We start from the raw sequence: 27,871 nt of genomic DNA on the forward strand, positions 1-27,871 counted from the left end.
ATCAATTAAAGAAAGAGCGAACGAGAGTTTGCAGAGGTGCATTCTAATCTTAGTGACTTAAATCTCAAATGGAAAGAGACAGAGAAGAGTGAGAGAGCCGGAAATGCGAAGTGTACTCGAAGAAGTCCCACGGGCACTCGGGAGGTTTTCATTTTTACATGGGGATTAGGATCGGTATCTTCTTCATTGCCATGGCGATGGCAGGGTCTGATAGCACCTCCCTTTGAAGCAGGCTGATGTGCGGAGCTGCTATCCTTCTATCTTTGGAGAAACTAACTCTCACCCAGCTCGTAGATGGCTGTTTGAAAGGAACGAAGACAGGCGAGCAGTGGAGATGAGATTTGTGGGGTCTTTATGGCCAGTGGAATTGTTGAAAGAAGCTCAAGCCGACTGAAGCCTCACTTACACCCAGCGTCTCAATGATACGAGAGTTTCTTTGTTACTTGCCAGCCATGCAGTATATTTAGAAAGAGGGAAAAAACAACATTAATGGCATTTTGGTATAATATTTTGGCAGATGCAAAATGCAATTAAATATAACAATTATAATACAAGTAATTAATGTTTCTAAATAGGTTGCTTAACAGCAACAATCATGTTAATAATATTTGGAGGACATAAAGGCATTAAAACAATGAAATTCTAGAAAAGTAATTTAATTTTGGAATAATCTTTTTATAATACTGCATATATAGCTGAACAAAATGCAATATATAAAAAAAATACTTTAAATCTATCCCTTCATTGTAAAAAAATAAAAATAAAATAAAAAACCTTACAATTTAAGTACAATCAACTTGAATGTTTAACTCATTGAAACTTAAATTACATTAACCTTACTAAATGATTAGTTGAATCTTGTATAACTTATACAAAAAAAAGTTGAAAAAAGTTATTTTGGTGAGTTAAAGCTATGTAAAAACACGTTGGCATAACTTATTGATCATTTATTTTTTTGCAGTGTTGAAATACTCCCCTTCTTCCACTTTTTTTGACCAAACAGGTAGTCCCGCCCCCAAACTCATGCCTATGGTTGAGCTAGGAGTTAACATGTTGAACCTCTCAAACTTGAAAGCACCACAGTGTTTACTCTGTTTTGGCATTCAAGCTTTGAACGGCTTACTTAGTTGTTTCTGAGCATTGAACTGGGAAAGGAGAACGTATCTTAGATAGAAAAACAAACAAAAAAACACACACTTCACCTTTAATTAATCCACACTGAGTGTGTGAAGTCTGTTGAAAGTAGAAATAGCCACTCTCTCATTACTGCTCATAGAGGGAATTGACCTTCTCCGTAAAAAGGAGGTACCTCACCATAGCACTCAAATTATATAATTTTTTGTTATGTTCAATTTACCTCAGGGCCAAAGAGGAACTCACAGGATTTGTCTGGACAAGAGCCAAACTGAGATACATTTCCATGTTCATTCATATTCACTTGTATGCAAAGTGACTGTTGAAAGCACCCTTTCATCTTGTTTTTATTAATTTAATTTATTAATATTATTATTATTCTTGTTTTATCATTTACTGCACTGGATTTTCTCCCTCATGCAGCTGTTTTCTTTACATTTTTTATTTTATTTTGACAATTAAAATGATCAACAAGGAAAGAATATTGCACCTCCGTAGTGGAAAAAAAACTAAATGTATTTATACATTTATTTGATACTAAGTATATACTACAAACCCATTACCATAATTACTGACATATCGCTTGAAACTTACTGAAATAAATATTATAATTAAACTTTATTTTGAGTATTTTATTGCACTTAAATACAATTATTTTGTATTATTGCACAATGCACATTTCTTGATATAAAGCCTAAAATGTGTTTTAAGATCATAATTAGTAAGGGTAACATGATCTCTGTATAAAATCAGTCTTTAAATGCAAGACATTTAAAGTGTACCTAAAGTACTTGCAATAGTTCCATTTTAGCACAATCAAATTAAGATGGAATATACTCTCTATTTCTGGTAAAGTATAAAGTATATTCAGTACAAAATTAGTTATTCCAATTTTAGCAGACTTTACCAATTTAGTATACCAAAAGTACAATTGCAGGTATTTACATTAAGTACATAAATATGTAAATTTATGTGTAATATACTTAGCATAAAATAAATGTATTTCAAATACATTTAAGTATATTTATTTTTCACTAGGGCTTTGAATTTGTTTGTTATGAATATATGCGCATTTTTGCAAAAAAGTAATTGTGTGGGACTGGGAACGGCCATTTGTGCTGAGTCACGTTACTCGAAGGCTGTTTATATCTGAGCATGAGCGTGAATTTGTGTGTATTATGTTGTAACATCAGTAGTTTGATCACTTCTTCACCACCCCTGTATGTAATGACCATCACAGTGTGAACACCAGGCTAATCTCACATGGCCCTGGGCTCTTTCTTTCTCTTTCTTTCTCTCTCTGCTTCTGTTTGTTCAAACATTAGAGGATAATTACTTCTCTGGAATAATTGTTTTCTTAATCGCAGCTATCATAATTGTCTTCTGGACCTGGGCTGAGACTCACAAAGGGCCCGTTCTATCTAAACAGGGGAGTCAGTCTGTTGATGAAGGACGCCGCAATGACAACATATGTGTGCGTATGTATGTGTGTATGTTTGAGGGTGACACGGCAGGGATGTTTTGAGTAATGTGTCCACAGCCCCCGGAAATGGAGTTTTGCTTTTCTGCCACATTGACATTGATTTATTCATGATAAACGCCTTATTTTGCTCCAGTCCACCGAAAGGTCCTCTGTTACACAGGAAATGAAGTAAATGAAAAAAAAGAGGTAAAGGAAATAAAACAAGTTAGAAAAACGTGAAACATGTGGGGGTTTGTAACTGGCCCCAGAAATTAGTTACATTAGCCTGTTTAGTTGCACGAGTGCTGGAAATCTGTCAGTCATATGAAATCACAGCAATAGCAAAACCCAACCCGATCTCACGGCAATTCGTACGAATTTTACGAGGTAGCTAATTCGTATAAATTCATACGACCTCACACAATTTTTGGTAAATTGTACATATTTTATGAGTTGCCAGTTTGTATGAATTCATACGAATGACCTACCCCTGCCCCTGCCCCTGCCCCTAAATCTACCCATCACTGGGGTTTAGACAAATCATACAATCGCCACCTTTACCTCACTCGTATGAATTTGTACGAATTGTTCATGAGATTGTGTTGGCAAAACCACAATGATCCAATCAATTCCTGGGGACACAATCAAGTCAATCAAGAAGAAAAACTATTGCAACTTCCGTTTCATGCCGACTTTGACAAAGCATTATTTTGAGAAAATTATTCTTAAGGATAAATCTTTTATGCTAAGCCTCCTCTCGCTCTTTTCTCACCATTTCGGTTCTCTGTCTCATGTGTTTTTTACAGAAGCCAGGGCACAAAACGTGTTTGTTTGTTTAGCAGCATGAGAATAAAAGAACAATACAAGCACACACAACAGAAGAGAAATATGTGCAGTAGAGATTTGAAACCCAAATGAGCTTATTTGGAAAGTCATCTTGTTAATGACATACATTTACTGCTCGTTAGAGCTCTCTAAAGAATGAAAAAAATAAACATTTACAGAAAATTAACATGAGTAGTGGGTATATGAAACATTACATGATGAGAATAGTTTGATACATCTTAATCTGACTGTTTATGGATGATGACATGTCTTAATATCGCGACTATTATATACTATTGAAACTAAACTGACAGTCATAAGTGCTGTTCAGACAAGATTAGATTAGTTTTATAAACAACATTTGACTTGCAGTATTAACAGGATGCTTATGATTCAAACAGGATTGCGATCTCTTAAGATTTTACTAAGGAAATCCATTAAAATAAACATAACTTTTTTTTTTGTTTAATGCTCATTTATTTGATACAGTAAAAACTGTAATATTATGAAATATTATTATAATTTAAAATAACTGTTTATAATTGTATATATTTTTAAAATGTAATTTATTCCTTTGAGGGCAAAGCTGAATTTTCAGCATTACTCCATTCCTCAGTGTCACATGATCCTTCAGAAATCATTCTAATATGATGATTTGGTGCTCAAGAAACATTTCTTATAACAGTTGAAGACATTTGTGATGCCTAATATTTACATTTGAGGATACATTCTTTGAAAGTTCTATAGAGTAGCATTTATTTGAAATAGAAACCTGTAAGGTGACAATATTACCTGTACGTATCCTATCTGCTCCTGTGGGCGTTATGTGCAGTCAGTGATCGACTCTTCTTATGAATTGAATTGTATTTTTATGAACATTTTATGAACACCAGCCACTGCAGCAGGAAATGGTCATTTAAAGTATTCAACAAAGGTCAAAATAAATGAGCAGAAGTGTTGTAAAAATACAATATCCACAATTGCAGACATTTCTATCCAGACGGGAATTGATTTCTCAAAAGACACCGGACTTAACCGAAAAACTGTAGGTAATTTGCTTCGTAATTTTGAGGACATCATTGAGACAGGATTTAAACTACAAAGAACGTCTGTAAAACAGATTTCCTCAAGCTATGAAGAGGCCTATAAATGTTGCTCTCTTCAGTTAAATCCTTGTTTCTTTTCAATATATATATATATATATTTCTTTCTCTTAAATAACACTGGCTATGCTGTGGTCGTCCATGATATCTCACTGTCTTTCTGCTCACATTTCCGCTCCCCAGGTTAAATATTTTCTCTGTTCGGCACACTTTTCTCAATCCCTAAAACGCTAAAAGATGTATCACTGTAATGCATTATTTGCCATCTTGACAGCTTCACTGTTTGCAGATGTATTTAATAGACTAGTGCTTATGATGTAGATAATGCGGCCTGCCAGGGAACAGCACTCGGTGCTTTGTTAGAGCAGTCATGTGTCAATCATAATCCAGCTGAGGTGTGAACACATACTCTGTTTTGTCATTTCTCTACTCAGACTGTGTGGAATTTTTTATTACGCTGCCAGATATTTGCTCAGGAAACACGGCGCTCCCTCCACGGCGGGAAACCACATGGTCCGAGTTACGATATCCCATCCGCCCTCAGGTTGTTTACAGCCTGCGCTTTCGCTGACTCCAAGGCCTCTGTCACCCCTGACTATCTTAACCATGGCGATTACGCCTGTCACTTAGTGACATTAGTGGGTCAGTTGTCAGATTGACTGCTCGTAGTCACAGTGAGTCCTGCACGCTTTTTGTAGCGCAGTGTCATTGGCCGATGATTGACGGATGCAGGGACACACAAGAAGGGTGAAGATAGTGTCCTTTGAGCTGAAGGAGATCGTCTGAAATTGTTTGTAACGTGATCACGTAAGGCAAAGCCAGACTGTCTGTGAGTTAGATGCGCGTGCTTGTTTGTTTGTGTGTGCGTTTCAAAGTTGAAATGGAGTTCAACTTTCCTACATTATCGTGTTAGGAAAGGCACCTGAAAGCATTTTTGTAAGTTTGACAGATACCTGAGACAGTAATCCATTTCTGCTGGCAATGATAATGGATTTGCCCCCGATGAGGTTAGATATTCGGCACCAGAACAGGAAACTGCATATCCATTTCATTCTTTATTGGGGACGAGATAATAAAAAAATAAAAAAACATGATATGGAGAAAAACACATTTTGAATTTAAAGGCAAAACTAAAAGCACACAATGCATCCAAAATCCATTATTTGGGTAGCATCATGAATTGAAAGAAAATGTGCCGATGTGAAATGTCTGTTGTGTTTATTTATCATTAAACTCTAAATATAAACATGAGAGGAGCATGTTTTGGGATCTGGAGTGTGAAGCAGCACCCTGGAGGGATTGTTCCTTCTCATGAAGCGAGGGTCAGAGGTCGGCTAAGCCTTTGAAGCCGTCACATCATCCCTTCGGAATATGTTCTGGCTTAATCCGCCGCTTAAAGAGCAATTAAAAGTTTAGCTAGGATTTTAAGAAAAGAGCATAGAGAAATGTTTTGAGGTTCCCATCTGTCTGTGCTTTTTTTTTCCTTCATCTTTTCAGTTCTCGTCAGGAATGTTAATGCGAGTTCTGAAATGTTAATGAGGCACATGTAAAGGTAGAGTATAGCTAGGTTGTTTTAACTGGAAGGTCTATTGACAAAAACATGTTTTTCACTTATCCAACCCATCCTTTCTCCAAAATGAGGACAACAATAGGGATAATGTGACTTTTGGGAACAACATAAAAAAGTTTTATAGAGTTTATAGGATACCACAATCATAAAACCAGGAATAAGATGTACCTGAGGAGGCTTAAAGATACTGAGGCAGCACTGAGCCTCAGTTTTCGACTAGAACAAGAGCAAGAATTTAATATTTAAACAGATGCTCGCTGCAACCGTGCTTTCATTGCGAATATATAAGAGAAAAATTCAAGGATCAAGAGAACTTCTGTTGAGCGGCTCTTTGCTCCACATATAAATGCTGCCTTCTTGATTAAGAATGTATGAACGCTGATAAACAAGGGCGGCTAATTTCACTACAGTGACTAACATCCTCAGTGTTTTGTTTGGCAAAGGCACGAACATCTGGAACACTTGGCATGCAGAAAGGCGAAGTTGGCCTGAGAGGAAATGGACTGGAACGGCAAGAAGTGATGCATCACTATTCCGTTGCCGAGAGTGTGAGGTGGAGTGGATGACAAGGGAAAAATGGATAGATGAATGAATGAATGATCAGGCCAGGTGAGATATCCATGCCTCAGTGCCTTCGAAAAGGATTACATTCAAAGGCAGCCAACTGACGTACACCAAGATGTACTCCGAAGGTTTTATCTGAAGAACTTCAGACGGCAAGGAAAATAAAAAAAATTCTTTGTAAAAGAATGCTCTTGAAGTGTTGATCAGTTGAGCTTGAGGCTTGTCCATGAAGAGGGCAGTGGCTTAACTGTTTAATGTTTGCAGTGACTCAGTTTGAGTATGTTCAGGGGTCCCTTAGAGTAAGACCGGTCGACTGAAACACTACAGTCTTGGGTAAGATATCAAAAGTACACTCAGTCGAGGGAAGTGGTGCGGTGGTAAGATCTGGCCTAGAAGTTTTCAGCGCCTGCAGTGAGGTGTGTTGATATATGCCTTGCCAGAGAGACCTCAGACCTGGCGAAACTCCAGCAGGTCTCAGGAGGTCTAGAGCCCATCTGGAGGTCCTCATAGGCAGGAAGGCTGAAGAGAAATGAAGCTTGACCAGGGCCAGTCATCCCTTAAGACAAAGCAGACACCTGAGCCTCCCAAAGCTCCAGGATAAACAAAACTCCCTGACCTCCTCACCAGGGGCTCTGTTAGTATTTTAAACACAGAGACACATTCCTTTCTTAATGTGTTGCGCCCGCTTTTAGACTTGAGAGGTTTAGAGCACAAGAGGATGTGCACAGCTTTTCTTTTTTTTTTTTTTTTTTTCTTATCAAGATTTTGAAATATCCTGAAAATTCAGAATGTCAGGTAAAAGCCGTACAGGGACAAGAGTTTGTACATCTGCAGCTGGAACAAGTCCGTTTTTTTTATTAAATTTTTTTATGTAATGCAACGTCGTGTTAAATAATTTATAATTAAAAAATTAAAAGGTAGTAACCTACGATTGTAAGCTTAAGGTTATAAGTTAACAATATTAACAAATAAGTTAATATTTCTACCAGATCAAAAAAAAAAAAAAAAATCTAAAAATTGTCTTTTCTTCATGTGGTAGCATCTAAATTAATTGATTTTATTAAATTAAAAATGTTTTACAGCCAAATCAAACACATTAGGTTACAACAACAAAACTAAGTTGGGGAAAAGCTCCTTGAGGCAAAGAAAGCAAGATGCCAGTTTTTACAGCTTAATTGCTTTTTAATAACTTTGACAGTTCACACATTTGACTGTTGCAAGTTTACTGGGAACGATTACATGGGTGTGGGAAATCAGGTGCATGGAAAATATGTTTTAACTGGTATATCTCTTGGGATCAGTAAGAAGATATCTGTAGCTTAGTCATGAACATTAACTTTTTCCCAAAGCTAATGTTCCAGCTTGTTTTACTTATAATCCTTAAAACTTTTTTAGTATAATCAAAATAAAAACTGGATTTATATCAACATTTGTTCTGGTTCATCTGGTTGTTTTATTTCGGAAGAAAGAAGAAAGACGTTTGGTCTCGTTCACTAAGCATGCGTGCGCACAAATTTGTACATGGAATCTGTGTACAAACGGTTTCACGAACAAACCATGATTTGCCAAAAAATTTCGCACTACAATTTAGTCTAAATTTTAAAATGTAAAAACAACTGAAATAATGTAGGAACAACTGAAACCACACGTACTCAAAAAGCACAAGCACTTACTCTGTATGTTACATTACATTACATTACATTATATATGTATAAAAAAATAAAAATAAAAAAATAATATATATATATATATATTGACATTGCTGGAGGATCTGGTGAGAGCGGCATATGTTTGAGGCAAGTGACGAAAGGCTGTAAAGAAAAGGTTGTGTGGAACACCCTTATATGGACATGGTTTGGGCATGTTTTATACAAATGACTAAACTTGTGCACGCAGCCACTCATTTAGAGTACTCCAAATTCACTAACATCAGAATGAGATTATGATCTAATTAATGTGTGTATGTGCGGCAGATATTTTTAGTTCTCCTGTGCGTACAAATACAAAATAATACACCACTCAATTGTTAGTGAATAAGAGCCATTGTTCTTCCTAGAATCAAAACTCCAGAATGCTTATGCATGTTTGGCTTGAATTTTGGTAACCACATTATGAGAATTTGAACCTGAAGCTCATTCTAGAGCTGATTTATGAGTTATTTTGACCTATAGTAGCGTTACCCTTGGGCTGTTTTTTACAGTGGCAGCTTGATCAGATAGCAGTCTGTTGTTCACCCTCAGGGTGCTTATGAAAATTTTAAGAGGTTAATTACAGGTTCTATTACCAGGCCATCACATCTAGACACCAATGACTGAATAAAGTTTACCTACACTGACCACCCAAGTTGCATTTTCTTCCTGTCTGCCGTTCTATCTCATCCAGTTTTTTTTTTTTTTTTCTTCTCCTTTCCTATCTTGTCTGCTTGATTGCAGAAAGACACAGGCAGCTTTAGAATTTGTGTTTTTCGCTATAACCACATCTTTCCATGGTTCATGGATATAGGTCACTTCACTACCCACATTCACCCAATAAACTCAAACACACACACACACTTTCTACTAAGATACTACGGAAAAGTTTGGAAGAGATGTATGAGCTTGTTTACAGAATAGAGTTACTTTTGAAATGAATGTAAATCCACTGGGTATTCTGCTGGGTTTATTAAAATAGTATTTCCACCTACGCTGATGAAAACCCCTTAAAATTACAGGTATTGTTGTTGCATTGTATTTAAATAGCACTTCATTTTCCTTCTCTGCACAGTCAATATTTAGCATGCATTGCCTCAGATTCCCCTCTTCATTTATGATATCCATTTATCACATTTATTATAATCAATTATCATACACAATATGTGTGTGTGTGTGTGTGTGTGTGTACCTTACCAGGGGGTCTTACATACTTTCAACTTACATGCGATGACTAATGCCAGAAAAGGATGAGCAGACATTTACGTATATGTCTATGATTTAATTAAATTTGTCCTTCATAAAGCAGCTTCCACAGTAAGGAAGCCCAGCCAATAAATGCCCAATCAATAAACCAATTCATCTATCTTTGTATGGGCAACCACTTTCCCATCTCGCCATTCTTCTTGCATGACATTCATTGACTCTTATATTTGAAAATCACATTTGCACCAAGCATAATGCCACACACCACCAATTTATCTAAAGTTCAGTTAATTTGTATGTAATTTAAGCCTCAACACTTCAGCGTAGGACTTTGATTGCTGTCACACTTAGCTGCAGAGGCAGCCATTTCATTTTGGAGGTAGAGAGAGAGAGAATGGGGCTTTGATACATAAACATGATTTTGATCCGTTATTTCAGCGCAGTAGCGAGACCCCCTGTGGGCTTCTATTTAATTATGCAACAAATGTTTGACTATCCAAAGTGAAATTTTTAGCCCATGAATATTTATTTCAATTCATTTGTTGAATGTTGATTGTAATTACATGGGAAACATGATTTATTGCCAAGATTTCTACATTAGCCAGATAAATGAGGGAGATAAATAAATAAATTAATGCAGCAGAAGAACACCAAGTGCCAAGTGCGTGCAAACGGTTTCCTTAATGTTATAAGCATATTGCAGGAATTGGTTTCTGTGTGGTGATAGCAAGTTTTTGTCAGTGGTGACTGGTCATCAGTGAATGACAAAGAGTCATTTTGGAGATATTTTGTTCAAGGGCATGTTATAGAAAGATGAATGACACATGGATATGTGCATATGTAGGCTATGTTCATTATAAATGCATAGACGATGAACGACCATTTGTGTTTGTGTGTGTGTGTGTGAGAGCGAGCATGTGCACTCCTTTACATTTAAAGACAGGCCCTACTAACCTGACAGAATACAAATGCCAAGATTATGGCGACGTGTCAAATTAAAGGGACAATTTGGAGTAATGATGAGTGTTAGGCCACTCAGTCTGAAAGGCAGTGAGTTGGAAAGAAAAAGAGGAGTGAATGATGGTGCTCCGTCTTGTTTAATATTCCTGAAAGAAAATGTGCAGTGACAGGAAGTGGGGAAGCGGGGAGAAGGCCAGAGGCAAACACTTAGAGTCGCTGCTGCTTTGTTAGTGTCTATTTAATGCGTCAAACGAACTTTTCGCTGCAGAAGTAAAAAAGAAAAAGAAAAAAAAAGACGTTATTGGTTTTGTGGCTGCTGTTTATATTTTTTTCTATATTTTCATCCTTTTTTAGACTAAGATATTCTTGGACAGAGCAAGGATTTACACATTTTATAAAACTGAGGCCTGGTTTCACAGACAGGGCTTAGATTAAGCCATGATTGGCCCTTAGTTAAATTAGGACATTTAAAGGGATAGTTCACCCAAGAATGAAATTCTGTAATTAATCACTCACCCGGATGTCTTTCCAAACCCTTAAGATTTCCGTTCATCTTCGGAACACAAATTAAGGTATTTTTTTAAGAAATCTGAGACCTTTCTGTCCCTCCGTTGACCGCTATGCCACCACCACTTAGATGCTTCAAAATGTTCATAAAGAGATCGTAAAACCGTAATCCATGTAAATTGAACGGTTTAGTCCACATTTTCTGAAGAGACTCGATCGCCTTCTATGATGAACAGATTGAATTTAGGCTTTTATTTACAAATAAACATTCATCAACTCACACATTAATTGTGGTAAACGGAAGCTCTAGCATGTTCGCTTGACGTGCGAGAACCAGTGAGATGTTATGGGGCATGTATGAGCTTGCTCAAGAACCAATTCTTATTGCATTGTTCTTGTGCATCAAGCAGGTTCGGTGTAGCTTCTGTTTATGTTCGCTGATCAATGTTTATTTGTGAATAAAAGCCTAAACTTAATCTGTTCATCATATAAAGCAATCAAGTCTCTGTTTCCTGTCTTTTCACTATTTCACTGGTTTTCTACCTGATGAATTGTTGAATTATGTTTCAACTAACAGCACACAAAGACTAAACAGTGGCATTGATCAGCGTAGGATAACTTGAATAAGTAATAGGCTGAAGAGTGAGATAGAAAGAAAGAATGATGGGAGGGTGGAGGGATCACTTCTCCGCCATTGTCTTCTCCTCTTTTTTTCCCTCTGCTTTCACTTACCCCGACAGGAAGAGTCAATGGTTTAATTACAAGGCTCCAATGCTAGTTAAATTATCAAAATTTAATTTCAAACTTTCAGCTCTCTCTCTCTCTCTCTCGTGCTCTCATTTTCTCTCGCTCGTCCCACCACTCATTTAGCTCAGAGACCATATGTATCCCTTATCTCAGTGTATTTCATTGGGATATGAAGGACAAAAAGTCCTCATATTGTTTAACCCAGCTTTTCTCTAGTAGAGCAGTTAAATCAGGATAACAAATTCATTTTCCTGATTAAAAAGTCCTAAAGGGTATCAGTATCCCTCTGTTATGCTTTGATAACAGCAGAAAACAAGTACAAAAATAGATAGTTCATCACTTGATTTCATGAATATGTAGTTCACTTTAATGAAATGAACCATGAACCATTCCTAGTTTAAATTGTCTCCCTACTCTCTTTTATGCTGCATCTCAGCACAAACCAAAATAATTTGTCTCCCTTACTGGCCCGCCGTCAGTCATCTCCTTCGATCATGCTGTCTTTTGTGCCATTCCTCAATTGAGACAACCCAAGAGGAAGAGGAAATGAAAATCAAAGGTTCAGAGCGCAGAGCACAAATTCACACGAGCCTCTGTGTTCCAGTTTATTACTCCTATGTGCATCCTTTCACCTATTTGTTCTTTAGTTACATTGAAAAATGTGTGTGTGTGGATCCATGCGCTTGTTTATTAGCCTGTAGCCATGTGTTCCATTCTATCTCCCATCGGGACCATACTTGCTCGTCTTGTCCTGTTTTTTGCTATAAAGTAAACCACACAAGGAGACTTTGATGTCCTTCAGACCTCCGCCGCTAAATTTAAACCACATTGCCAAGTGTGGCATCTGTACTTACTCCTGTGGGCATTGAACTTACTATCCTAACATTTTTTTGTTTATGTGAGAATCCATTAAACAAGTGCTATGCAGCTCATTAGTATTGTTTTGTTTATGTTTTAGCTTCCCTTGCTGAACACTGCTTTCAAGCTTCATATATTTACTACTTAGAGAGAAAGAGAGCAATTAATCCAGTTGATGTTTGTGTCGTTTTGTAGCATGTAGCGCAGTGCGCTAATCCAACTAGTGCCACAGCAAAAGTACTTTAACTGAGAATGAGTTCTCAGTTAAAGAGACCCCCCCCCCCAACAAAATAATAAATAAAATCTACCCATCACCCTCTCTTCTTCGACCTCTTCAGTCCAGTGACCCCCAGCAATCTCTTCTCTTGTAGCCGTTTCGCCGAGTGACCTTCTCGGTGGTGAGCCAGCCCCAGGACCCGCACCAGGGCTCGCTGCAGAGCTGCTACGACAGTGGCCTGGAGGAGTCGGAGACGCCCAGCAGCAAGAGCTCGTCCGGCCCCAGACTAGGTGCCCTCCCTCTACCCGAAGACGCCTATGAGAGGACTACGCCCGATGGCAGTGTCGGTGAGGCAGAGCATATGGAAAATGGTAGGGGCAAACACAAAAAAAAGATAAGTCAGAGTTAAGTTAAACAGCTAAATAAGAAGAGACATACTCATCAGTTAAACAAGATAGGGAAATTCCCACAAAAGGCCACACACTCACACATCGCTGACACTACAGTCTTACAGATCCTGGGGTATATGGAGATACGAATAGAAAGGACTGAATAGGCGTTGTCTTGCACGCTAAGTGTGATTGTAGTGTTTATTGAGACTGGATCAACATCTCATTAGCATTCTTGATGAATATATATATACATTTGTTTTATTTATTTTGCTGGTAATTCCAGTGAGAGCTAAAGGTTGTTTAACGTAGTATAGTCTAAAAGTTAGTCTGACAACTCAGCAGGCAGCTGACTGTTGTTTCTTGTAGCATCGGATGAGGTCAAGGTTGCTTCATTGGAGACGTAGCTCATCGTATAAACATTAATTCACAAGAGGTTTGCTAATGTACCAGATAATAGGATAAAAATACATCATTTTCTTTGCTTTTACTGTGCTGTGGCGAGTCACAAAAACATTTGATTTCTAGAAACAGTTTTCGCTTGAGTAATTTTGGCCATTTTTCAGTAATCACTGTCAATTCGATATGCCGCTGTGCCTATCACGCTCTTTATATTGTCGGAGTTTAACAGGTGAAAGGGCTTGAACAGTAAGAGCATGTATCTTGTTTCTTTGCGGCTGAGTTACCTATCCTCTGTAGAAGCTCTCTGTGGTCAACAGTTACCTCCATTGTTGATGACCAGCCAACCGATGTTGGGTCTCTATCAATGGAGCCACTGTTGGGGTGGTATTCGGTAGCAGTTGTCGAACATTAAGGGCTGTCTTGTCTACATTTGATACTTTATCAGCAACAGGTGTGTATTGTGTGAGCTCAGCGTGCCATTTTCTGTGGAATGTCTGTTCTGCTTGCTCATCGGAGTACATGTTAGTAGAGCAGGAGCGAGTGTTTCTCTTAGAGTTAAGTTATCAGGTCCATATTTTGCTTTGCGTATTGTGTTACCTCATTGAGACCAGTCATATGACACTAAAACATCACGGTTTGTAAAAAAAGTCAAAGGTAAAAAACACCTCACAAATGGAGGCTAGACTGGATAAATTGCTTAAAAAAATAAATAGATTTTTAACTTTATCACTGGGAGAATATTGGCCTAAATGTAGATTAAAGGGGGAAGCTGTTTTAGCCCACTTGCTGCGTAGGATCTAAAGCCTTTTGCATTTAGAAAACTCTGTGCCAAATTAGCCTCAATTAAAGTCTGGCTTTAATTCAGACTAAGCTAAAAGTAATTGGTCACTAGGAGATCAATGCAAGGCTGATTAGATCAAAACTGTGAATTTGGCCATCAGTCAGACCCTCTGTCAGAGAGGAAATTAAGGAAACATATGCTGATGGGTATCGAAAAGCTGTTAATAGTGTTTCTTTCTCATTTGTGACATACATAGCTTATATTTTATTTGATCAAAAGATGTTGTCATTCCATTGTCAATAGTTCTAAAGTTAGGGAAGTTAACATCGTGATTGCAAGCACACACATTGTCTTTGATGTTTTATTAGTAATTATTTAATGATCCATTCCTCTTCTCACCCAGCTCACTGTCGGTCTCTCCCATTTTCATTCTCTCTTGCCACCTCATGTCTCTCCCTTTTCCCTCTCTTCCTGTTCCATTCTATCTTTCTTGTAAGATCTTTCAAGGGCAGATACAAACAAACAGATGAATCACTTTCTGATAAATAAAAGAGATGCCTCACCCTGTGCTCCCAATCTTTAAGAGAATCAGTGTGTGTGTGTGTGTGTGTGTGTGTGTGTGTGTGTGTGAGCTGGGGGGTTTAGAGAGGGAGAGATATGGGGGAAAATAGAAAAGTCAGGAAACTATGTTCGGCTTAGAACTGAGCAGAAGTGAACATTAGTACAATAGCTTATGCATTCAATGCAGTTAGAAGTTGACGTGGAAATTTTCAAAGCTGATGTGCTCTGCTGAGCTCATGCATTATCAAACATCACACTCAGAAACTAATATACACTCAAATACAGCCGGTCACACTTGCGACCCAGCAAAGTCGCAGTCAATGTCTCTTTCATGACAGAGATGTCCTAACGTTTGTGTGTGTGTGTGTGTGTGTGTGTGTGTGCGTGTATGTGTGTGTGTTTGGGATCTATAATTGGCTTAGGCATGCTGTGGGTTAGTTCCGCTTTGACAGTCTTTTGGGTAGGTGTTAGGTTCGTTTAAGGCTTTTAATGCTCTCTCAGGGGACTTAGACAAGATCCAAACTCACTCTTGTGTGATCACACCTCTTGAGCGTGATTTGGAGATATTTACCTTTCAATTCCCTTTAAAAAAATACAAAAATAGTATGCTAAAAATACATACGTGGGTCATGTCATGTATTTACTTTTGAGGAATTACTCTATCTAATCTAAGGTGATATAATGTGATAAAATAGTTTAGATGAATATACCTAGTTAATATTATTTCCCATCCCTAATCTTAATATGTATATATAGGCATTTTCCTACCATGTTTATGATCAAATTTATATTTAGTAAGGAAGTTGTCCTTTGACAGATGCTTTTATCCATCCCGGGATTTACATTTGCCTAAATTCATTAGGGTGATGGAAACCTGAATTACACACACAAACACATAATCTAATTTAAGCTCCTTTAAATTCATAGTCAAAACCATTCATTGTATATGCATCTTCTGGTTTATATGATATGCTCATATGTGTTCTGGGGAAGAAAAAAACCTTTTTAAAATGACATATTAAATTAATGTTAATGTTAAAACTAAAACAAGTTATTTATCACCTAAAACATATTTTATTTTGCTTGCTTGCTTGCTTGCTGAAAAAAAGTTAAGGACTTTTCTTTAGCTTAGTTGAAGCACTGAGAGCTGTGCTTAAAATTAAGGTCTGTCTTGCTCCGTCTGTTGCACAACAAGACGGCAAAGAATGCTGCAGGTTTTTCCATGTTGAAAGGGTAACATTCTCAGTGTCCTTCTCATGGAAAGCACTTAATTAAGTCAGTTAAATGGCAGTCATTGCCCCTCACAGTGCTGCTTCCCTAATGCTGTATTACAGCTCTGATAACCTAGAGTCAATTAAAATATGGACGGGAGATCATACAGACGCACACACACACACACCCCTGCAGTTAACAGATGGGCATAGTGCCATCACTTGAAAGAAGGAATCAGTGATGGTCTGTAATTGTGGTCATTATGCTTGTGAAGGATGTGTGTGATTGGGATCCTGGTGAGGTTTTTGTTGTGAGTGTGTTTGTTTGTTTTGGGATTAAGGTCATGGCAGGAACTGGGCGTCCCCCTAATGAAGATGCCCTGCTGTGAAGATGGGTTTTCCAAAACACATGCTCTCTCTCTCTCTTTCTCTCCAGCTTTTTTTTCATTCTCTCTCTCTCTCTCATGCGCAAACAAATGTTGAGGCAGCACAAGATACACAAATATATAGCGTATCAACAGTAAATAGCGATTAGATATTTCCTTATTGTACCTGAGAGAGAGAGAGAGAGAGAGAGAGAGAGAGAGAGAGAAAGACTGATTGACTCTAAGGAAAAATCACACTCTTCGACTTGCTCGTTGTCAATCGATGATCTTCCAGTCAATACATTTGCTCTACTCCTCGCTACTTATCTCTTCCTTCTTGCTCTCTTCGCTCACCTGTGCTGAACCATGGGACTTCAGTGGCTTGTCTGCTTTCCGACATCATCATTTAGATGTTATTATCTTACTCTGTAGTTTCATTATGCCAGACAGACGAACAGATAGACAGACAATGTTGTATTTCCCTTTAAAACAGTGGAGCTCCATTCAAGCATTTGCCAATGATAAAGATAGCCTTCCTCTAGGGGAACACTGTGCACAAATCTCTGACCACCGTTTGAACCCTGGAGACGTCTGTCTCTGGAGTGTGCTTGTTAGGATTTAAGTGTTTCTGTAATCTTATCATGACTGCAGACAGATACTGGATGTATAATGTGTCTCAAAGCAAGACAAGTGATCTAGCTGAATATAATCAACAGCTGGTCTTAGATCAGTAGAGCCCAATATTAGCGCAATTGGAAAAAATGGGAGCTGAAATGATCATTTTAGACCTGTTTATGAATCTATACAAATGAGAGTATTCACTTGCTGTGTTCCAGATATAGATACAGCACATTGTATAGGAATAGTTTGATATATATACATCTTAGTTCTGGAGTTTTTGTCTCAGGAAAAGTCTATCCAAATAGCACCCAATACATTGTGTTGAGTTTTAGGCTTGATGTAAATGTCTAATGATAATGGATGTGTATGTATGTATGTATATACTTTATATATATATAGGATAATGTCCTAAAATTACAAGTAATTTACATAAAAAAGGAGGGAAGATTGCTCATTTTGTCATCAGAAAGAGGAAACCCCAACTATTTGCAGCAACTTAGAGGGATACTTCAGGATTTAGCATTAAGCTTTGTATTAGTAGAAAACCTGTAGTATTTTTGAATTACCGTGCTTTCTACCCTCATATCTCCCTGAGGGCATATTTATGTATTTTTTGTCTGGAAAAAATCCTTGGATTTTTTGGCCAGAGGCTAAAGACTACAGCCAGTAGTAGGGGCTGTCCCGCATGTCTTCAACCCGCCCATAGAGGGTGGGATCTCACTCACAGAATGTACACACAGTGTCAGTCATCTTTTTTTGGAAGCTAAGCTATCAGGCTCTTGTTCTGTGGAGATAGCTGAGTAGTAGGAGAAAGCTGAGTAGTAGGGGTTACCATCCTCTTTTTCCCGGCCGTCGAGATCGTCCAAAATGTCCGGGATTCGGCTTTTGCTTTCTGCTGTCGCCATTCATTGTTAACATGCACACCTTTTGTTTCAATCTAACTGAATTCATTCCGATTGGTGAATCTGAATGTAGTGTTTACATGAACACTAAACAAGTGATCGGTTGATGTGCGTTTTAACATTGCTAAGAAAATTCCCGCTCCTCCGTGAGAGATACGAGACGGGTGCGTCTCACACGCTCATCAGTAATCACACCACCGGCCTCGCGCCGTTCTTCCACGGCCCTCAGTCTCGTCCTGCTCGCCACAGTAAACATAATGAATGGCGACTGCAGAACGCAAAAAGCCGAATCCCGGACATTTTGGGCGATCTCGAAATCCCTGGCAGACTCGTCACGGGGACTCACTAGTAGCCTAGTCTTGTTGTTTAACTGCGCGCTCTTACCGGTAGGCGTGGCTTGGGAGTGGCCTCGTAGAGCAGGGAAGCAAGTGCATTCTGGGAGTTGTTGTCTTTCATCCACATAAGCCTAAAATACATTTTCTGGCTTTTCTCAGTCTAGAAAGCTCCAAATTAAAAAATAATTTCACATTTCTTCTACATAAATGTATTAACATATCTTTATTGCGAGGATTAATGGGATAAATGACCCATTTTAAATACACATTCATCTTTCCAGAGGTGAAGTATCCCTTTAATAGATACCGAACAAACTCGTTTTTTTGTTAATAATTTGTTAACTGTAGAATTTACTTGTACTTCAAACTTCGTTTGTCTTACCAACTTGGCCATTAGCAAACAAACAGATAAATAAATAAATAAACAATGCGTACACACACTTCATTAGAGAAGCCGAATACAGTGGGCCAGATGGCAATGCCAGTCGCTTTTAATTAAAGCTATTCATATTTCAAGAGCTTGGTAGAGCCTCAGTCCAATAAACCTCATTTTTTATTTCACCAGAACTCAAGCAAGGCCGATAATTGTAGGGAGAGAGAGATCACTACAGCAATAACAAGCATCACAGGCCACCTTTACTGGCATTTGCATTCATTAGAAAGTTTGTGTGTAACCTTTGCTAAATTGTTGTTTGGACTTTGCGGCTTTGGTTAGTTTGGGACACTGAGAGCGGGTGGGTGTGTTGTACAAATGTCAGGTCGGCATGCCTGAGACTCAAGGTCATTTGTTATAGTCACACAGCACTAAAAAGTGTTAAAAGAGCTCTTCTTTATCAGAAAATTGGAATCAGGTTTAGGATTATAGGCAGGTTGCTGCACTTGTAAGGTAGACATGTTTTGCGGTTCCTCTTATTTGCTCAAATATACACTTGTGTATTCTGTCTTACTGAAAAACAGTCACAGAACATTGCACAGGATTATTAACACCCAAAGCACAAATACTAAGTTGTGTTTCAACCATTATTCAAACATTCCTGTCTCAGATTCTTTCCACAAACAGGAAATGTGCAATTGGTTGCATCGTAGATACTCACTTCTGTATTTGTGAGCATAAAAACAGGTCTGACCAGTTAGTTAGTGGAATTGTGTAACCATGTCATAGTTTACTTCACTCAGCGATTCATCTTCCAGTCACTTTTGGATGAGACTGTGAGGACGTTTAGCGCTAGGAGGTGAAAACGTGTGGATTTTCTTAATCAGTATGAAACAAAAACAAGCTTGCCCCGCTGGCGTGTGTAAACTTCAGGCTTTGGGAGTTCAGTGAAGTGGCAAGTATTGTTCAGGCAGAGTGCTATACTAAAATCTGCACTAAACAAGCAGTATTTCACTTGCATTTCCTGCCAAGTGTTTGTGCGTCACCTGGCTTTTGTGAGCAGGTGGACCCTTCCCGAACACAAAAACACTAAACAATTTAGAAGCTTTGCAATTATATAGGCATTCCTGATGTCTACAACTGAGCTGCCCTCTAAGGAAAAAAAATAAAAATAATTCTGGCTGGCTTTGGCTTCTGAATTGTGGCTGCTTTGTTCCAACAGCCAAATCACCCACAATGTTGCACCTCAGGAATGTGTCTCTCATTATCTCAAATAATTCTAATTTATAGTTCAAAGGGTGAGAGGGAGTTTAACAACAGAGTTAAGAGGGTGTTTAACTAAATTATGAGGGAATAAATGTTCAAGCACGTAATGTTTTTGTCAACAATGTGTCTGCTTATTTAGTTTGCTAAATACTATTATTTAGATTTTGCTCTTTGGATAAGCCAATTAGTTTTATGTTTCAGTAAAGAGATTAATCAGTGGACGGAGACATATTAGTTATGTTATGCGTTATATTTGCATGTTTTTCGGTATATTTGATTGACAGTGCTAACCTTTGGTATTTGCAGCAGTTAGTTTCTTACCTTTTGATGTCCTGTTGTCGCAGCCAATCGCTCCAAGAATTCCCAAAGTACTCTGACTGGAAAAAAACCCAGGGGAATTATGAGTCAGACTTTTGCTGAGTTTGTTGAAAGACTCCCAAGAACCAAGGCTTGACAAGCCTTGGAATACATATTCAGTATTCCAAGCCTTGTTAAAAAGAATCGCACAATAGCCTCAAAACATAGAAGCTTTAGTGTTTTATCTGTACTGCAGCCAAAATGTAGAGAACCATATATACCCGATATAAAATTATGCAACTCTTTCATGGAAAAAAAGTACTTTTAACCTATACAGAGCTGTGTGGAGAATAGTTTGAATAGTTGTTTGAATTAAAATGTGAAGTATTTTACTGGAAAAAAAAAAGCATGAGGGTATGGCTTACTCTCTGTTGTCAAATGCATTTTCTTTACTGCTATTTTTAAGTTCTCGGAACATTAGGATAATTGTTGAAGGCTGTATCTTTGAGTGCTCTTATTAAAATCCAAGGCAGGCATTAGCGGAGATGGCCACAAGACCTTTCAAATAAATGAGACGCTCACCATCACTTTGTGGCAAGACTTTGAAGTACCTGCAATCACATCAGGTATCGGATCAGCTTAATTACCGAGCTGGAAATTAAGCATGATAATGCGAGAATGGAGGAAGAGAGAGAGAGAGAGAGAGGAGAGAGAGAAGAGATTGTAGGGGGTGAGTGAAAAGTCACAGAATCTATATCTTAACACTGAACATCATTAACGATCTAATTGCCTGCTAGCCATGTCACATGACTGCTGTTTACACCAATCAGACAACACCACCCATCTATGCTTAGCTAAATATGATGGATCGCTTTATGGTGAAGAGAGATTAACCGCAGCCGTGAAGGTACTTTCACTCTCAGCTTCTGAAGCCCCCTAATATTTCTTTCTCTCGCTGCTAAATGTGATCCATTCTGAAAGGTTTTCCAGCGGTCCCTTTGGCATTGGCCTAGTATAAATCTGCCCCTGTTTTGAGATGTATGAGTAGCCTACCACACTACAGCGAGAGCTCGAGGCACAAGAGGAGGAGGATGCATCCCTGAAGCACAAGCAGTAAAGCCACTGAGGCCTGTGGCAGTCTTTTCTTCTCTTCTTCCTTCCTTTCACTTGTCCTCCTCCACTTTTTGTCCTATTAAACAAGAAAAAGGCTAGTGTTTTGCCCACCGAGAGAATGAATGTAGGTGAGGCAGAATGAGCGTGACATGCACGTGTCAAATGGTGGCATTTGGGAGGTTCACCTCAAAGCTCTTGCTGTGCCTCTGTCCTGCACCTTCTCAGCGTGAACCGTGACCTTTCGCGAACAGAAAAGCTCTCAAACTATCACTTTTAACGGAATAAATCCCTTTCTTTCTAAAAATAAACAACATAAAACCGTGCAGCAAACAGACAAAAAGAAACAATTCTGTCATAACTGTTCAAGTCATGCATTATGGCAGCATTTCCTTTTCATCAGCATCTAAATGTTTTCCAAGCAAGTGCCTTGATGTCTAGAAATTGCATGTCAATTGAAAAACAGTGCAAGGTCAGGGAAAGAAAAGAATTGTGGCGGCAGCTAGACAAATACAATAAACACCTGACAGTTCAGGGAATTATTTTTGGCATTGCTTTTCATTGGGTGCCTGTTGTGAGGTGAATATGCATTGGCACATAATTATTGAAATGTCATGTAAAATATGCCTGGGGCCTGACAAATCTCATTCAAGTCTCTCCAACAACTGCGTGTTCCCCACTGCGTTTCGACGGTTTAGTCTTTTTCAGGCTGCAGAGTATAGACGCACGGCCACTAGAAATGCAGAAAATGCACACAAGTGTTCACCCAGACCTCACAGAGAGCCAGGTGATGGCAGTGTTATGTCAAAACAGTAGATAAAACTTTTCTATTCATGCACATTTAACCTCCCACATTCCACAACACACAAAGGGGCCGATTCAGCAAACAAAAGAACAAAAATGTTCAGAGGTACAAAGAGCGCAGACTTTGAAAGAGGGATGAGTGAGCCCTAAAGGGAGAAAAGATTGTTTTTCATTATGTAAAGAGAAGCCGGCATAAAATATTCCAAGACGCAGACAATTACCTCAAGATCACATGACTCTGACAGAAAAGACAGAAGAAATGGATTTCTAGTCCTTGCCGGAAAAAAGGATTAGCAACTTGAACAAAAAAACAAGGGAGACACACCTGGTTTTAGGGGCCTAGAATGTGAACAAAAGGTGTGTGTATGCGTTTCAAGGCTTTTGTGTGGTTACTCTAAGGAAATAATGACTAGCCATGGGCAATACGAGGCTGGGCCGTGGAGGGAGTTTACCAGCACCCGTGGCTCTCTGAGTTTAGCAACGGACTTCTTTATATTCTCCCCATCAATCTAGCCTTTCGTTCTAAGCGGACTATCAGATTGTTTTCCTTCCTTGTATCCTGTTGTTCTCCTTCTCATGTCACTATCAGTCTTTCCTTCGCTCTCGCTGTTATACTTAAAAATTAAACATCGACGATTCTTTCTTTCTTTCTTTCTTTCTTTCTTTCTTTCTTTCTTTCTTTCTTTCTTTCTTTCTTTCTTTCTTTCTTTCTTTCTTTCTTTCTTTCTTTCTTTCTTTCTTTCTTTCTTTCTTTCATATTCCTCCTTAGGCGGAATATTTGCAGTAGTGAAGGGGGCTGGTGGTGTTTGGATTGACATAATGATAAAAACCACCCACACTGATTTAGAGCCACAGTGCTCGGATGATCTGACAAAACCGGAGAGAGGTTTTAATCCGTAAGATGGGCTCCTCAAATCCACTCACAATACCCCCAAACAATACACCCACCCCTGAGGATGCACACACACAAACACAAGCAGAAACCAAGCGACAAATTGGAATTGAATTCTGCATAAGGCCAAGGCTCAGCAAGTAGGCCATGGCAAGAATATTTGTGTCCGATTTATCCACGGAAAAACTAGAATGAAATGACTCCCCCTCCCCACAAAACCCCCCATTCGCTGTGCACAGCCTAGGCCTAATCTTCAGGGCTTTTTGATGGTCAGAGAGAAAGGAATGATGATAAACAGATATAAGCACTAAAGTCGGGCTCCCTCTATTGTTTTGTTTAAGCTTTGTTCTCGTTTGCTTCCTCTTTTCTAGTGTGTTTGTAATCACAGAGGTGGCTTAATATGCAGCGGCCACTGTTATGAAGGAAGCTCTGTTCTGTAGAGGCCTTGCATACGGGTGAGGATGTTTTGCTAACAGGTGCAATGCTAGCAGCCTCATTTGTCTTGAACACACAGGGGTGATTTATTTGATAGCACAGGTTCCCTTCGGAGGAAACCGCTAGCTCGGCTGTTACTGAACAATATGGCTGACAGTGCTGCCTGTATATATTTAATATTGTGGTAGTCTGCTTTGCTAGGCATCATATTAGTGTTGAGGGTAATGTGTTACTCTAATCACATCTTTTTTTTCTGTAACAAAACAAGACTATGATACACTTTATTTTAAAGTGTCTGTGTTAAAGTGTAATTATACATTTAGTACTAAGTAATTAGTAATAACTGTTAACTAACTTGGAACTAACAATGATAACTATTTCACAGCATTTATTAACCTTTGTTATGTTAGTTAACAGACATGTTCATGTTAGTTCAAAGTTTTGTCGATCTTAAAAATGCATTTGTAAATGTTGAGATATGTTAACTAATGTAGTTAACCAGTGTTAATAAATGAAACCTTATTGTAAACCATATTGTGTCAAAACAAAGTTGACAATGTCTAAAATATGTATCATACAATACATGTTGGATAAAACCATGTTTTAGCTAACAAATTGTCATGAATTATCAAATTGAGCATTTTTCCCAAAATGGAAAATGTGTGTCAAATGAAGCTTTGCCTCCAAATTCAGGAAATTATATTACAGGTACTAACATTATACAATTGCAAAATGCTAAAAAATAGTTTTATGTTGGAGCCAATAGCCTTGTGGGCAGCACAACATATAGCGCAACTGCACATCTGACGACCCGAGTTTGATTCCAGCTCGAGGTCGTCTCCTCGAGGCCGATCCTGTTCCCCCCTTGATCTTCCTGGTTTATACACTGTCATGTCCAGTAAAGATATAAAATGGCTGAAATATATATATAAAAAAAAATTTTTAAATTTTTTTACTACATTTATATTTTCTGAATATTAAAAGTAAAACTTGTCCTCGCTAGTTGATGAAAATGTGAATAATGCACAGTAGAAACAGTCTTTGGAGAAGGATTGTGGTTTTATTTCTTTTATTTTTAAATTGAGAAGTCATATTTCCATGACCCTTTCTAACAGACTCACTAGTTTCAGTTAATAACATACATAGAATGTACACGTGTTTGTTCAAACTGTGCTGAAATTGACAAAGCTGAATGTAATAGAGAAATGAGAGAAACAAATCAAATTTAAGGATGGCAAAATTGCTTGACATTTATCTGAGATCGATAAAGGGGTGTTTTTAAAGTTTTCAGTCATGTCACAAGAAAAGAAACTACTTGACTAAACCCAGCCTTGTCTTGACGAGGACTTGAGTGTCCTAATGGTTTTCAAATGTTCACGGTCATCACCATTACTTGGCAAATTGCCTTTTTTCAACAAAGACGTGACTTGGGTAAATAGTTTCCTCTAATTATGAGTAGACGTCAGACTAGCAGAAGCAGGCTAAAAGCCTTCCACTGGAGACATTAATCAATGCTAAAACAACATAGACACCACTTTCACTCGTCTGTCTATATGACAGGTCTCAAACTGTTGACTTCTGCTGACTTCAGACAATGCCATGGCAATGCAGCCAGGTGAACTATATGACTCTAATTCAAAGAGTGAATGAAATAATTGATGGTCAGAGTTTTGCTTTCGGGGTGAGGCTGAGGAGTAATTGGCCACTTTTTAAAGGAGTCGAAATAAATGAAGGGAGAATCTAAACCCTGTGATTGTGCAAGGTAAGACATGCCAGCGAAGCATTCGTCAATTTAATTCCTTTGCCCCACCTCACCTTCCAAATCACATCTAAATCTGCCCCTTTTTTTTTTTCTTTTTTTATAACTAAGAATGAAAAATTGTACCATTTTAATACCCACCCATTTTTAACATTAATCAAATTGGTCACCAGATTATCCGCCAAGACCAGATGATTTTTGGCTTGGAAATTGCATTTTCCTTATGGTCTACATTTGTGCTTTTTCTTCCTCTTCCATCTCCCATTCCATCCCTCTTTCTTTTTAATTTCATTTTGTTTTATGTGCATCTGTTAAGCTTGGATTACTTCTGCTTATCCAACACTAGCTGTTAAATCTTCCTTCTTGTTTCTATGTAATTTTTGGCCCCATATATAATCTGCACATATAAATTAATCCCACCCCTCTCCCTGGCAAAGAAAGAGCTGATGGAGGCATTGCAGCATTGGGAATATAATGCTGTACAAAAATAAATAGTTTTAAAGCTGACTGGCTCTAGGTGTGTTTAAGAAACTGTAATAACAGACGTTCTTTAGGTGGGATTTACAGTGATGCATGTGACAGTGTACAAAAGTCTCTTTCTGAGTTTGCAGCGGGGCCCAGAGGAAAGACACTTTATCTGTACAAGGTGATTAGGAGAGAAAGAGGTTTACTGTTTATGAGCTCGCAAATCTGCTCTCAACTCCGGTTGGTCTTTGGTCTCTGTCTGTTTGCGGGTTGGAATTACTGAGGAACATCTTCCCTAAACCCACAGCCACGGGCCCTGAGCGCCTCCGTATTTATAACTGCCTATGATGGTGAACTGTCAGGAGAAAAGAGACTCTGCAAGATGGCTGCCAGTAGAGAGTACATTTAGAGTTCCTGCCAGATGCAAATTCATCTCCAGCCTCCATCCAAAAGTCGGCATTGCAAAATTGGGTTTAACACTGTAATTTAAACCTAGAAATAAACAGAAGTGTTAGGATTTTTTTAATTAAACTGAACATTATGCCATAAAATGAGTTGTATATATTTAGTATTCTGAAATAATATCCATGTGACCATGTGAACTCAAATCGTGCTGGATCATCAGTTGTTGAGTTCATGTCATTTGAGCAGTGGTTCTCAACCAGGGGTCTGGGGCCCCAAGATGACTTACAAAACAAGCTTTAGCTAAAAATCAAGATATTTCTTATTTTAATTCACCCCTGAACTTCTGAAATGCAATTATAATTATTTTAGTTACTTATTTCAATCTGGGGACACTCCTTATTTCTGTAAATATTACCTTTGAATATCGTTGTGGACAGTATGGGGAGTCAAAAATGTTGAGAAGCAATGAACTAGAGGGACAGACCGAATATCAATAATAATTCAATTCCACTTTTCTATGTAGAATTTTCACCAGTGATCTAAGACTTTTGGACTTTTCTATCCACGAAAAGTGGCATTAATCATCACCCAAATTGACACGACTCAAAACAAAAGCCTGTGACGTGTTTCAGCAGTTTTCGTCACGTCTCAGCTCTTGGATAATTATTGCACCCTTTCTCCTCTCTCCCCCGGTAGCTCAGGTGGTGCCGTCCCTTTGTAATCATCTGTTTATGCCGCATTCTTTAATATCGTTCCTCCAGTAATCAGTCTGCCCACCAGTCCTGTAGAACCGCTATTCCTCCTGCCTGCCATTATTTAATTGCAAATCGTCAGGAGTCGGTAGTTTGGGGATATGGATGTGTCAAAAGCTTCGGAAACGGGAGTTTTCTCGACATCCAATTAACAAATGCTCATTTATCACATCGAGGCATCACAAGGGCCCGCCGCCACGCATGTTAATAATAGTATCATAAGCAAGTTCAAAACTCCCATGCTGTCTGTGCTCGGGCCCCAGCAGGTCACTTTGCAACGTTCATTAGAGAAGGAGAGGCTGGACGCAGAGAGAGAGAGAGAGAGAGAGAGAGAGAGAGAGAGAGAGAGAGAGAGAGAGAGAGAGATGAGAATAGATACTGTATCTTAGAAATGAGAGAGGATGTGGTCCTTCGAGTTCTGTGTGGTTGTATGTGGTTACTCGTCGGTATCAACAAAGGACACTGACATTTGTGTGTGTGTGTGTGTTTGAGAGAGAGAGAGAGAGAGAGAGAGAGAGAGAGAGAGAGAGAGAGAGACTGTCTCTGGTTTCAGAGCCATATTTATGAATGATGGCTCGCTCGCTCTCTCTTTCTTTCTCGTCTTTACACAGTGGAGTTAAAGGGATAGTTCACCTAAAAATGAAAATTCTATCATCATTTACTGACCCTCATGTCATTTCAAAACTCAATGGCATGATTAATAACAAAAAGGCTCTGCAAATAGACTTAAATGTAAGTCTTTATTCACTGAAATACTTTTACATGAAAGTTTATAGAAGTTGTTTTCAACTGATAAGTCGGTCCGGTTCACAAAATTGGTCTGAAGATTTATTCATGAAATTCAAATATCTTCAAAACAAAATAGTTTGTTTTGGTTTTTTCCACAGAAGGAAGAAAGTCTTACA

General features: G+C 38.4%; 2 protein-coding genes across 4 annotated transcripts in view; one reads left to right on the forward strand and one right to left on the reverse strand.

Annotated features, from left to right (window-relative positions):
• The window catches only part of LOC309485850 (uncharacterized protein), a 417,529-nt gene that overhangs the window by 273,841 nt on the left and 115,817 nt on the right, over positions 1-27,871 (reverse strand). The gene's annotated exons all lie outside the window — the stretch shown is intronic.
• Positions 1-27,871, forward strand: part of pcdh7b (protocadherin 7b) — a 126,671-nt gene that overhangs the window by 51,606 nt on the left and 47,194 nt on the right. Inside the window, exon 2 of one of the 3 annotated variants that reach the window (XM_082151620.1) lies at positions 12,996-13,188. The exons of 1 other annotated variant lie outside the window; for it this stretch is intronic. In XM_082151620.1, coding sequence (XP_082007746.1) covers positions 12,996-13,188 — 193 coding nt within the window. Of the gene's footprint in view, positions 1-12,995; positions 13,213-27,871 lie in introns of all 3 variants that reach the window. One more of the 3 variants, XM_082151619.1, reaches the window with a different exon arrangement.

Source organism: Leuciscus leuciscus (genome assembly GCF_965113295.1).
Source record: "Leuciscus leuciscus genome assembly, chromosome: 2".
In the NCBI taxonomy this organism is placed as follows: Eukaryota; Metazoa; Chordata; class Actinopteri; order Cypriniformes; family Leuciscidae; genus Leuciscus; species Leuciscus leuciscus.